Source organism: Lipotes vexillifer, unplaced genomic scaffold (genome assembly GCF_000442215.2).
Source record: "Lipotes vexillifer unplaced genomic scaffold, Lipotes_vexillifer_v1.1 scaffold754, whole genome shotgun sequence".
Taxonomy (NCBI): Eukaryota; Metazoa; Chordata; class Mammalia; order Artiodactyla; family Lipotidae; genus Lipotes; species Lipotes vexillifer.
In genome coordinates, this window is record NW_006777649.1 from 128,386 (window position 1) to 140,860 (window position 12,475).

Sequence of the window (12,475 nt, forward strand, 5' to 3'; positions counted from 1 at the left end):
GTGTCATGAAAAAACGTACTGTTCTAGGTTAAAAGGGTCTTAAGTGACATAGCAACCAGATGCATTGCATGGTTCTGAATTGGATCCTGACTGGATCAGAACAAACCAGTTGAAAAGGACATTTTAGGGACAGTTGGGGAAATTTGAATATGGATTTGGTATTACTGCTAATTTTGTTAGGAGTGAAAATGTTATTTTTGATATGTAGAAAACTATGGGATTTTTTAAAAGAGATAAATACTGATGTATTGAGGGATGGAATGTCATGATGTTTATAATTTACTTTAAAATACTTTCAAATTAAAAACAATAAAGTGAGTTGACAGAAAAAGAAATAAGGTAAAATATGTAAAACACATTATACACATAATGCTCAATGTTACAATAGGTAGTAACAAGTGCTTGGAATTTTACAAAGGCATCTTGTGCGCTATAGGAGAAGATGATAGGGGAAATTACCTAGATGGGCGTGGCTAGTGGTCAGATTTTCTCTCTGAAGAATGCTTCCTGGAGGAAGCAACTGTGTAAGTTGAGACCTGAAAGGAAGTGTGGTAGGTGAGATGGCCCCCAGTGATCCCACCTCCTGGTATTCAGCTCTTGTGCAATCCGCTCCCCTTGAGTGTGGGCTGGATGTATTGACTTGCTTTAATGAATAGAGTATGGGCAGAAGTGATGGAATTTCACTCTATTATTAGGTTACAAAATGTCTGTGGCTTCCATCTTGGGTATTCTCTCTCTGTCTCTCTCTCTTCCTCTCTTTCTTAGATTGCTCATGCTGGGAGAAGCAAACTGCCATGTTGTCATCATCCCCATGAAGAGACCCATTAGGTATGTCCTCAGTCTAACAACCCACGAGGAAGTGACATATGCCAACAATCATGTGAGTGAACTCAGAAGCAGATTCTATCAATACAACCTTGGGTGAGTCTTACCCCTGTGCCTCAGTGTCCCCATATGTAAAATGGGGACAGTATGCCTGCCTTGCAGGGGATTAAAAATAGTGTATGGAAAGTACCTACCATGGGCTTAAGATAAGTGTTCAAAAATGGTAGTTATTAAGAAAAAAAAAACTGACTCAGCATTGGAAACACTTCTCAAGAGTCACTTCTGAAGAGTGACTTCATAACAAAGACTTAGAGCCCTGATGATATTAATCAGTTTTGAGCCAACACTGCCTCTTCAGTTCACTTTGATATACTAAATGTTAGGATCTATAACTCAGTTGCTGCCAATTGGGCAAAGATGGTATTTGTTTTTCTGTTCTGTACAGCTATGCCCATCTGTAGTATCTTGAGAGTTATCAAGCTTTGACTACAGGAAGTCTATTTGGTTTCTTAAAAGATTCACTGAATTTCTTTAATTCTTTTTTTACATTGATTTAATAAAATGGTTCACTGAAGACACAGCTCATATTTGCATTATGTTTTTAATAACTATTGAGTGCAAAATAACCTGAATTTCAAGGACATGTTTATGTGAGTAAACTATAGTAGTGAAGCAATGAAATGATTTTATATCTATCTATATCTATCTAATTATATTTATCGAATTATATCTATCTCTATATCTATATCTAATATGTGTGATACATCTACATATGTATATATGTCTGCCCCACAACGCATTCTTCCATCCATTCAAACTGACAGTTTGTTGTCATCTTTTATAATATGCCAGTGACTATCTTTCTGTAAGGTATCCATTTTGAGGTGGGTTTTCTTTGTTTTTTTGTTCTGTTTTGTTTTCCAGCAGTGGGGATTAGTCTGTCTTGAGCCATCTATATAAGTATTATTTTTGGAATAGTTTGCCAGGACTTGGAGATGCATGCTGATGTTGAAAAAGGGATCTAGCCATTCACTCTCATTCAAGCTCCAGTTTGTTCAAATGTTATGTATTTAGTGAAATTTTAACCATACTTTCCTTTTTCCAAACGATCATGGTCAGAACTGTGTTCAGCCTTTATCACATTTTATCACACTTTGTTGATTTTGAATATTTAACTGGCATTCAGTATAGCATGGTACTTATTGAAATACTGTAATTCACATACAATAAAATTTACTCTTTAAAGTGTACAATTCAACAGGTTTTAGTATATTCACCAAATTGTGCAATCATCACCTCTATCTAATTTTAGAATATTTTTATCATCCAAAAAGAAATCCTATACCCATTAGCAGTCACTCCCCACCCCCCATCCTGGAAATCTACTTTCCATCTCTACGGATTTGCCTATTCTGGATACTTCATTAAATGGAATCATATTGAGGCAGGAGGTAGATGGGCCCCCCCAGGGTTAGCAATTGGAGTTTGTTCCCTGTGGACAGAAACTCCAGTTGTTTACCCTGCGGGGGGGCCCACCTATCTCTTGCCTCAATATGATATGTAGCCTTTGGTGTCTGGCTTCTTTCACCTAGCATAACGTTTTCAAGGTTCATCCATGTTGTAGCATGTATCGGTACTTAATTGTTTTTTATGGCTGAATAATATTCCTTTGTATAAATATGCCATATTTTTAAATCGATTCACCAATTGCTTGGACATTTTGGCTATTATGAATAATGCTGCTATGAATATTTTTGTACAAGTTTTTGTGTACATGTATGTTTTCAGTTTTTCTTGGATCACGGTGTTTAGCAATGGGGCTTTGCTGACATACTGTCTCAGGTTTAAGGCCAGGCTCTGCCATTTATTAGCTGTGTAAACTTGGCCAAGTTACTTAACTTCTCTCTGCCTCAGTCTCATCTATAAACTGTGGCTATTCATAGTACTCACCTCTTATAAGGCCTTTTTATGAGGCCTAAAACAGATAATACATGGAAAGTAATTAGGACAGTGCTTGGTATATATGCTTAGGTCTGAGTAGAATATATCTATTATTAGTTTAATATTTTGAGTTCCTTAATGGTAGAATTCATCTTCATCATGACTTTGAAACTCTAGTGCCTAAAGTTTTTTGTTTTTTTTTTAATAAAAAGATAAATGAATATTCAGAATTCCTTCTGGGTACCAGGGTATGCTAATTTCAGGCAAGTGTATTTTGAAATTGAAGGACAGATGGTTTAAACTAAGTTGCCTGAGGCTTGCCTCCCGCAACTTAATACAGCAACTTACAACACTTCTTAGCCTGCGACTAATTATTTAATACAATTTGAGGTATTCTTGTAGGTAGTAATATATTATTTAATAACACGGGTATAATCCAGGGGTGCCTTAAGACTCCTGATTCTGAAAAGCTGGGAAATGGCTCATTTCCACAGCAACTCTGTGATTGGCTTACCGGCGACCCAGGTCGATTTTCGATTGGCTCACGCAATGGAAATGGTCTCCGCCCGAGCCAATATGTCCAGTATGAGGCCAATATGGCTCCACAACTGACTTTTCTGGAAGCCGGCAGACACGTGGCTACCGCAGGCCGAGGAGTACGTGGGAGGACCTAGTTTCACTTACCGCGAGAGGGCGCCGGCAGTTCCCCGTTGCTGAAGTCTCGTTTACCATAAAGCCTCCGAGCGACCAATCAACTGGCTGTCTCCATACCGCTTTCAAAGTCGGCGGGCCCTTTCACCAATAATAAGGCAGATACCATCCTCAGCTCGAGGATTGATAGAAAGTCTGACCAGTCATTTCACAGATCTCTGCTATCTCCGCCTCTCTCGCGCGAGATTGACGATTCGCCCGGCCAATAGGGGACGCTGAGTCGGCGGGTGGAAGAACGCGGCCCTCTGTAATGGCGGAGCGTGGCGGGGACGGGGGGGACGGTGAGCGATTCAACCCGGGGGAGCTCAGGTAAGGGCGCTGCTCTACCTTACATATTGGCGCTCCGGCGTCCCATGGGCTCGGCCCGCCGCGCGGAGGGCCGGGGTGGAGGGTGGGCCGAAGACGCGCGGCGGCTGGGGCTAGGACCGCATGGGATTGGAGAAGGGGGAAGGGGAGGCGGCTTGAATGAGGGAGCCGGGCCGGGGCTGGGTCGCGGCCTCCTGCACGTTCTCCGGGCGCTTCCTGCGGTTTTCGCGGGGCCCCGGCGCCCTTCGCGGCCTGCGGCCCATGGGCCGGACCCGGCGTTCCCGCTTTGGGGCGCCGCCTCAGGCGCGGGCCGCCTCAGCCTTGCTCCCGGCGCGACGCCGGCGGGGGCCCAGTTTTCCTCCCGGAAGCCTTCCACGCCGCAGCCAACTCCCCGGCTCGGCCTTCTCCACGCCCTCCGCCGCCCTTTGGGGTCCCCACGTCTGCCCTGTTCCTTCTTCCCCACGTTGCTTGCTTTTCATTAACTTCGTGCGGCCCTCCTTTCTCTTATCCTTTGGTTTCTTACCCCGTATTTGTGAGTAGTAACAATAGCAGCAGCCGTTTGTTAGGTGCTTCTAGGGGCCAGAGGACCCTCTCCTTAGACTTGTCTCTTGTGATCCTCACACCCGTCCTTTGGAGTAGTTGCTGTTCTTATTTTGCAGGCCCCAGTGCAAGAGCCATCTTCAGTTAAGTGACTTGCCCATCTTACAGGTGAGGAAACTGAGCCTCGTAGAGGTTGGGGAAGTAGAACCGGCTCGGTGGAATCGTGGCTCCAGGAAGTGGCTTGAACCCAGGCAGCCAGACTCGGTGCACTCTTCCATTCCTCTTCCTTCTGTTTGTCTGCTCACGCCATCGCCCTAAGGATGGCAGTGACCTTTCTTGCCTTGGTTTTTCCCTGCCTCTGGAATTTGTAATTAAGTGTCTTGGACAGAAAAATTTTTAGTCAGTGGTTTTTAAGGAAAACGAGGTACTGAGCTTTGCGTGTATTTGATACTTTTTTTTTTTTTTTTTTAAATGTTTCTGGGTGGGAAAAATGTCATGTCAGATGTTCAGCTCCCATTCTGAATTGTGCCCCTGTCTTTGAGAATGAAAAAGCGCAGAATAAGTGATGAGGACTCTAGTGTTGTCTAGAGCACCAGATGAAATTATATAAGGAAAACGGGTATTGTTACTCAAGTTTTCAGGGAAAAAGAAAAAGTCATGTCTTTTAGATTCTGAATGGTCACAAAAATTCTTACTTTGGCGGGAATAAAGTCTTATTTCAGGGATGTATCTCAAATCCTTTAAACCCCACGTGTACACTTCAGTAATGAGTGATCAAAGTGCATTGCCAGGGTCGTTCAGTTTTTGTGATGAAAGGTTCATTCCTGATTCAGACCTTAAGAGAAGGTTACTAGTCTTACAGGTTTATTTGGGAACATTACTTTGCATTTTAGAGAGTATTTTTCTTCAGTTTTACAATGTGTAGCCTTTTAGACTTTAATAGTAGTCTAGACATTGTTGCAAAACTGATTTGAATAGGACTTTAAATTAGGTGTTCTGTTGGAACTGTTTTGTACCTTAGCCTGTTGGGTTGGAAGTTCCTTCCAGAGCATATTGTAGACTTTTATTTTAACATTTGTCATGGTTTAAGAGAAATTAGTGGTTTTTGTGGCCTCTGATGGCAGAAATTGGGGCTTAATTTTTGTATTTGTATTCTGAACGCATGTCATGGTGTGTCACTATCATAGTGCCTGAAGAATAAGGTGTTCAGTGTATATATATTGTAAGTAAATGAATAGAGGAGATTTAGAGATGGTCCATTTAGTGGACCCACATTAATTAAGTGTGTGCAGCGTGAGAGTCACTGACCTAGGTGCTGGCAGTAGAGTCTTGAACCAGACAAAACCTTTTTCCTTAGGGACCTTCCATGCTAATTAAGATTGATCTAAATTCCAAACTAACCACATCAAATGAGGAAATCAGCCTCCAAGTGTGAAGAGACTTAACACAGGGTCACCGAGGTATTGGCAGGGTCTGGATTAAAACCTAGGTCTCCTCACTTAGTCTTCCTTTTAATTTGCCTGCCATATATCAGCATTTAAAAAAGTTTTGCTCTTCCTGTTATATTAAAGTATTTGCAGACTTGTCTTCACCATTGGGAAGATTGCATATCTGGATTTAGTACTTCTAGGGAAATACATTTGTTCTTGTAAAAAAATTTTTTGGGGTTTCTATTCATGCAAGTAGGCTTCTGTTTTCCTAAAGATTGAAAGTGGTAGGAATGCAAATAACCTACAATAGACAGAATTTCTTTGGAGTTCCAAATGCCTTTCTATTCCTTTATGGTTGAGGGCCATTAAGATTTAGAGTTATATTTGTATACATCCTTTACCCAAGGCCTTTATTTACTTATTAATGCTTTATGACTTATGATAAGGTACTTGCAGTCTAAATTTTCTCAGCTGTACAATGGGAATAAGAATATGTTGGTGTTACCACTGACTAACTACCATAAACAAGTTCTTTTTCTGCTCCATAGTTTCCTCTGTAAAAATGGTGCCAAACTTATCTCATTGGGTTGTTGTTAGGATTGAAAGACTTAGTACAAATAATGTTCCTATAACCGTACCAGGTATATAGGAAGTACCCAGGGTTCACCATCATTATTAAAACAATAATTGAACACTACCATCCTGGACACTGGGATGCATCACTATAATAAGGAGAAACTATGTACTAGTGGGTAGAGATAATGCAAAAGTAAACAAATAAGTGAGATGTTTTTTCATAGCATTTATCATAATTGTAAACTCAAATTGGGTAATGAAATAGAGAGGGGCTGGGAGAGACTAGGGTGAGAAAGGAGTTTAAGGTGAACTTTGAGCTGAGACTGAAGAGTGAGTCAGTTATATAAAGATCTGGGGAAAAGCATGCCAGGCAGAGGGAGCAACTGCAGAGGCTTCAGGGTAATCAGGTAGTTGATCAGAAAGACTAGAGTCTGTAGAGAGGTCAGCAAGGGCCAGGTTATATAGAGCCTGCTAATAATAATTATAGTAATAGTTAACACTACTAATATTAATACCGTTTAACAGTAATTTTAGTATTTTACTAAATTATTAGTATTTTACTAATACTCTTACTATACTGATGTTACAGCAACGGCAATAATAGCTAATACTTAACGTGCTGGGTGCTGTTGCAAGTTCTTTATTATCTCATTTAATCCTCATTGCAGGTCTGGTGAGGTTGTTGTGATGAAGCACTGTATATAAAGAGCTCAGCACATGTACTATACATATCTGATATCAGAAAATGGCAACTTGAGGCTGTCAATAGAGGAAGTTATGTGAATTTTGCCACCATTTTCATGGCAGACTTTGAAAGCCATCTAGTCAAATTGGCCACCAAGTGCTTTTCAGGTAGAGCACTATGCTAGGTTTTGTGGGGGAATGAAAGTAATGATAGTTAAAATAGTTTACTGTGTACCAGGTACTATCCTAAATGTTTCATGGGGATTATCTCATTGAACAGAGAGAGGTTTTATTTCTATCCACCCCCCCCCCCCCCCCCCCCCCCCCCGCTCAGAAAACTTGTGAGCAGCCTGACAACAAAAGGCAGAGCCCTGATTTGACTCTTCATGGTTTTAGAACCTAAAATACTTACCTTCAAGTTATAACTAGGAAGTGTGAAATTCTGAAGAGAGAAATAATATAGATTTTTTGAAAAGGAAGAGGCAGATTCAGAAAATCTTAGATTAAGATACATTGTTAACTGAAGGCTGAAATGGAATATCTTTTCTTGGTGGTTAAGTTTTTTCCTGCCCTAAAGGTTAAGACATTGCTTCAATAACAGTGACCATCTGTCTTTTGGGAGTGCATATAATTTGAAAAAGACTGATTATTCTTTTTGCAATCACTTTTAAACTCATACTTTCTAACATTGAGTGTAGGATCATTTGCAGATTTGGTGAAATATATTTGGTATAGTAGTTCTGGATGTGTTTACAATCCTAGTGCTCTCCTAGAAGGCAAATTGGTTCTTTATTAGGATTTTTTGTGTCAGAATTGAATTACAATGTGGAAAATTTAGAAACCGTTGAAAGAGGGGTAGTCTTAAGCACAGGATTGAAAAATGTAGGAAAGTTGGAAGAGCCTGGTGAGGAGAGAGTATAAGAATGATTACCATCAAATGTACATGAGGAATATAATTGTTAATCTTCTCTTGAGCACTGAAATGTAAATTTCATGTATAATGGAGAGATTTATCATAGCTACTGGGGAGACTGTGATAGGTGCTCAGTAAATTGACTGGCAAATTATAGTAAAGATTTTTTTAAGATTCTATATACCCTATTTGTAAGATACAGTATTACCTAGGTGTTTAATGGTACATTCAGCAAATACTTATTGAGCCTTACTATGGGCAGGCATAACTATGTGCTGGGGATATAAAGGTGAACAGGACAGACAATTCTTGCTCAAAAGGGGCTTAGATAGAAAGCATGGTATAGCGTTTAAGAGCCATTCACCTGTGTTTGAATTTTGGCTTTACCACCGAACCAGCTGTGTGGCCTTGGGCAAGTTATTTTACTTTTGTGCACCTTAATCTGTAAAATGAGGTTGATAAAATCTATCTCAGGGTTGCTGTGATGATTAAATAACTTAAAAAGAGCTTATGATTACTGCCTGGCACATAGTAAGCACTTGTTAGAGTTAATAATTTTTTTTAAAAAGCAATTATGAGAGGAGATAGATAATGCCATCTTATGTGATATTGCTTATGTGCTTGAATGCCATGGAGAAAATAGGGTGTTTAGCTAGAGATTGAAGGGTAGGGTGGGGTGCAGTGTACAGAGGGCTTTCCCTTTACTTAGAGAATACTAATGATCTCTTAAGCTGCTACCCTCCCCTGCTATGAAAACCTTGTATTTGGAAGTAATTTCAAACTTCCAAAAAGTTGCAAAAACAAAAATAGTACGCTTAGTGTTAATATTTTACCTGTTCTGCTTTATTACTTGTCACATACATGCACCCATGGCCTTTTACCCTAAATACTTGAGTATTTATTTTCTAAGGATAGAGATCTTCTCTTACTTAACTACAGCACAGGTATCAATGTAAATTTGCGTTGATAAAATACTTTAATCTGTTGTCTGTATTCCTGTGTTGTCTATTAATCCAGTATGTCCTTTATAGCATTTCTTCTCTCTAGTTTAGGATCCTGTCTAGAGTTGGTATTGTGTTGTCTCATGTCTCTTTGGCCTCTTTAATCTAGAACATTTCCACAGCCTGCCTTTGTCTTTTTTGTATAACATCAACATTTCTGAAGAATATACTCTCTGCTGCCCCCTTTCTAATAGAACATTCTTCATTTTGTGTTTGTCGAATAGCTCCTTATTAGATTGAGGTTATGCATTCTTGCCTGGAATAGGTGATGTTGTGTCCCTCTCAGTCACATTAGGTCAGTTTCTCTATTGCATAGGTGTTTTGTTCATCCTTCTTTGCACCTGTAAGAAACATGTGGGAAGATACTTTAACACCATCCAAATAACCTCCCTCCTCTAAATTTCCTCCTAGATTTGGTGTCCATTGATCATTTTTACTGATGCACTCTATTGCAGTGGTACAATATGACTTTCCAACTCTACTTGCTCTTAAGGGCTTTTAAAATTTGATGTAATTAGGGCTTCCCTGGTGGCGCAGTGCTTGAGAGTCCGCCTGCCGATGCAGGAGACGCGGGTTCGTGCCCCGTTTCGGGAAGATCCCACATGCCGCGGAGCGGCTGGGCCCGTGAGCCATGGCCACTGAGCCTGCGCGTCCGGAGCCTGTGCTCCGCAAATGGGAGAGGCCACAACAGTGAGAGGCCCGCATAACGCAAGAAAAAAAAAAAAAAAATTTGATGTAATTAGAGATTAGTAGCTACATTTTTGTTACATTGAGAAAGAAAAATTTATTCATGGCTTTCCCACACAGGATGGCTCAACAGCAGGCCTTGAGGTTCCGAGGCCCAGCTCCCCCACCAAATGCAGTGATGCGAGGCCCACCACCTCTCATGCGACCTCCTCCACCTTTTGGTATGATGCGAGGCCCTCCTCCACCACCTCGGCCCCCATTTGGACGTCCTCCTTTTGATCCTAATATGCCACCAATGCCTCCTCCAGGAGGGATTCCTCCACCTATGGGCCCTCCACACCTCCAGGTAAAGAATATAGAGGTAGCTGTTTCTTTGTTGGCATTAGTGTCAATATTATATATGAGTTTTGCCTTTAAAACCTGTGTTCTTGGTTTTATAGGAAAATGGGAACTAAAGAGAACATCCTTATATTAATGTGTTGCTCTAAAAGCATTGGTAACAATAATTAGTATGGAAATTCAGACTGGAAATGTATATGGTGATAGAAAAATGTATGTGTTAAGTTAGGATTGAATAGGGTAGTTCTAACCTGCCTTCGTCTCTGAGAATTGTCTTTAGTAATCCATCTTCTTTATGGGAAATGAAGTTTGAAATCTTATGTATAGAGTAGGGAAAATTTGTTTTCAGTGATACATATTGCAAGTAAATTTAAATATATATGTATGTATATTCCTGAGCAGTTCTCCCCAGAAATGATGCCTAGTATAGAATCTAGAAAGTGACAACAAACACATTTTGTAAGCACAATATTTGGATTTTTTTCCTTCCCCAGAAAAAAAATACAGTTATCTTACAATTTTAGAAATAGAATTGTTGTGGGATTTCTTTAAATAAAAACTTTTGTGGTGTTTTAACCTGAGGCGTATATCCCTCTTTAGTGTAAATAGACCCAATTATTGTCTGAAATGAGGTTATGAAGGTGTCAACTCTCAAAAATATCTACTTTTGAGATTGTATTCTTTTTGACTGAGTATGTTTCTATGTTTTCTTAGTTTATTCAGCCTGTACTATTCTGAAATGAAACAAATACAGTAGTATCATCTCCCTTCTGTTAGCTTGGATAATCAAGAATGAACTTACTAAAAATAGAAAGAGATAATGAGTTACTGTTTAAGTGATATTAACTCTGTTTCAATAGGGTTATATTTATGGAAGAAACACCAGGTTTTAATACTTTGCTTAGTAATTTTGTTGCCTTCTTAGTAATGAGCAGCCCCCCCCTTCCTCCACCCCCTTAAACAAATTGTTAAATGGTTTTATGTTTTCTTCAGGGTTAGAATAGGAAGTAACTTTTTGACCTACTGACTGGTATAACTTGTTATATGTGAATTTATTCTTCTTTGTGCCTTTAATAGTTAAAGTTCTTGCAGAATATTATAAAATGTAATGGATTAATGTAACCCTCTCATGGAAGTATATCAGATGTTATAATGGGATACTTTCTAATGTTGTGATGCTTTTCTTGGTCTTGATGGATGATTGTGTGATTTTACAGTAAATCCAAGTGATTTCCAGCTCCTGGTGCATGAGATATATTTGGGGTGGATATTTTATAGAACATGGGCCTGTGTGCTGATGCTTGAAAGACAGTGAGCTGAATCCAGAAAGACTGGAGTATGGAAAAGAAAACATTTTTAGGAAAATGAAATACAGTTGCACATTATTAGCATTATGTCAATTCCATTATCCAGGTTAAGATGCTTTGGATAATTGAATTCTAATGTTACTTGTAGATTATAGAGGAAATCTTTTAATCCCTGTTCAAAATCTGTTTTCAAAATGGCAGACCTCTTTTCTGCTTTAGTGAGTAACATATAGCAGTTACAGTTAAATTGTTTGGTTCAGGATCTTGGCTTGGGTCAGCAGTCGTTGAAGGAATTATCAGAGATAGTGCTGAATCAGTAATGAATGGTTCCAGGAGTTTTGTTTTTTTTTTTAACTATAATATATATCATTTAAATTCTTATTTTCCCGAAAAGTAAAAGGGATAATTTTTTTTATTGTATCTTTTAAACTTACTGATGTTAACATCTTTGGTGAACTACATTATTATTATCTGAAAAATAGGAAATGATGAATATTTTCCTAGCTAATATTCTTTTTTTTCTTGTAGGAAAAGAGAACAAAGGGTTAGGTATATCTGGTTTTTCCTTTTTAGTTATTGCTATGTATTTGTAAATAAGAATCAGTTTTTCTCTTTTGAAAGTAATCTAGTGCCCAGTGTATGAAATAGGCAGTTAGGGTATAAAGAACAAATCAAAACTCACCCATAAATGCTATAACCCAGAGATGACTATTGTTAGTTTTTTTTTTTTTTTTTTTTTTTGCGGTACATGGGCCTCTCACTGCTGTGCCCTCTCCCGTTGCGCAGCACAGGCTCCGGACGCGCAGGCTCAGCGGCCATGGCTCACGGGCCCAGCTGCTCCGCGGCATGTGGGATCTTCCCGGACCGGGGCACAAACCCGTGTCCCCTGCATCGGCAGGTGGACTCTCAACCACTGTGCCACCAGGGAAGCCCTGTTGTTAGTATTTTGATGTACTTCTTTCTAGTCTATTTAGTAATCATTTTTATTACAGAGAAACTTCTCTTACATAACATAGGTAAATGTATCTGAATTGACTATAAAACTAGTTTCTCTTACAGTGCTTTACTTTTGGGTAGAATTTAGTAATAATTTGAAGGACAAAAGATAAACACAAGTGACATTACTTCTTGTGAATTAACAGAGACCACCTTTCATGCCTCCACCCATGGGAACCATGCCTCCTCCACCGGGTATGATGTTTCCACCAGGAATGC

At 39.6% G+C, this 12,475-nt stretch overlaps 1 protein-coding gene across 1 annotated transcript in view; it reads left to right on the plus strand.

Moving 5' to 3' along the window:
* The first annotated feature begins 3,727 nt into the window (after positions 1-3,727).
* TCERG1 (transcription elongation regulator 1) overlaps positions 3,728-12,475 on the plus strand; it is a 59,100-nt gene continuing 50,352 nt past the window's right edge. The window contains 4 exon segments of the mRNA XM_007451240.1: positions 3,728-3,786; positions 9,735-9,960; positions 12,403-12,473; position 12,475. The exon segment at position 12,475 is cut by the window's right edge and continues 60 nt beyond it. Of these exon segments, the coding sequence (XP_007451302.1) occupies positions 3,728-3,786; positions 9,735-9,960; positions 12,403-12,473; position 12,475 (357 nt within the window).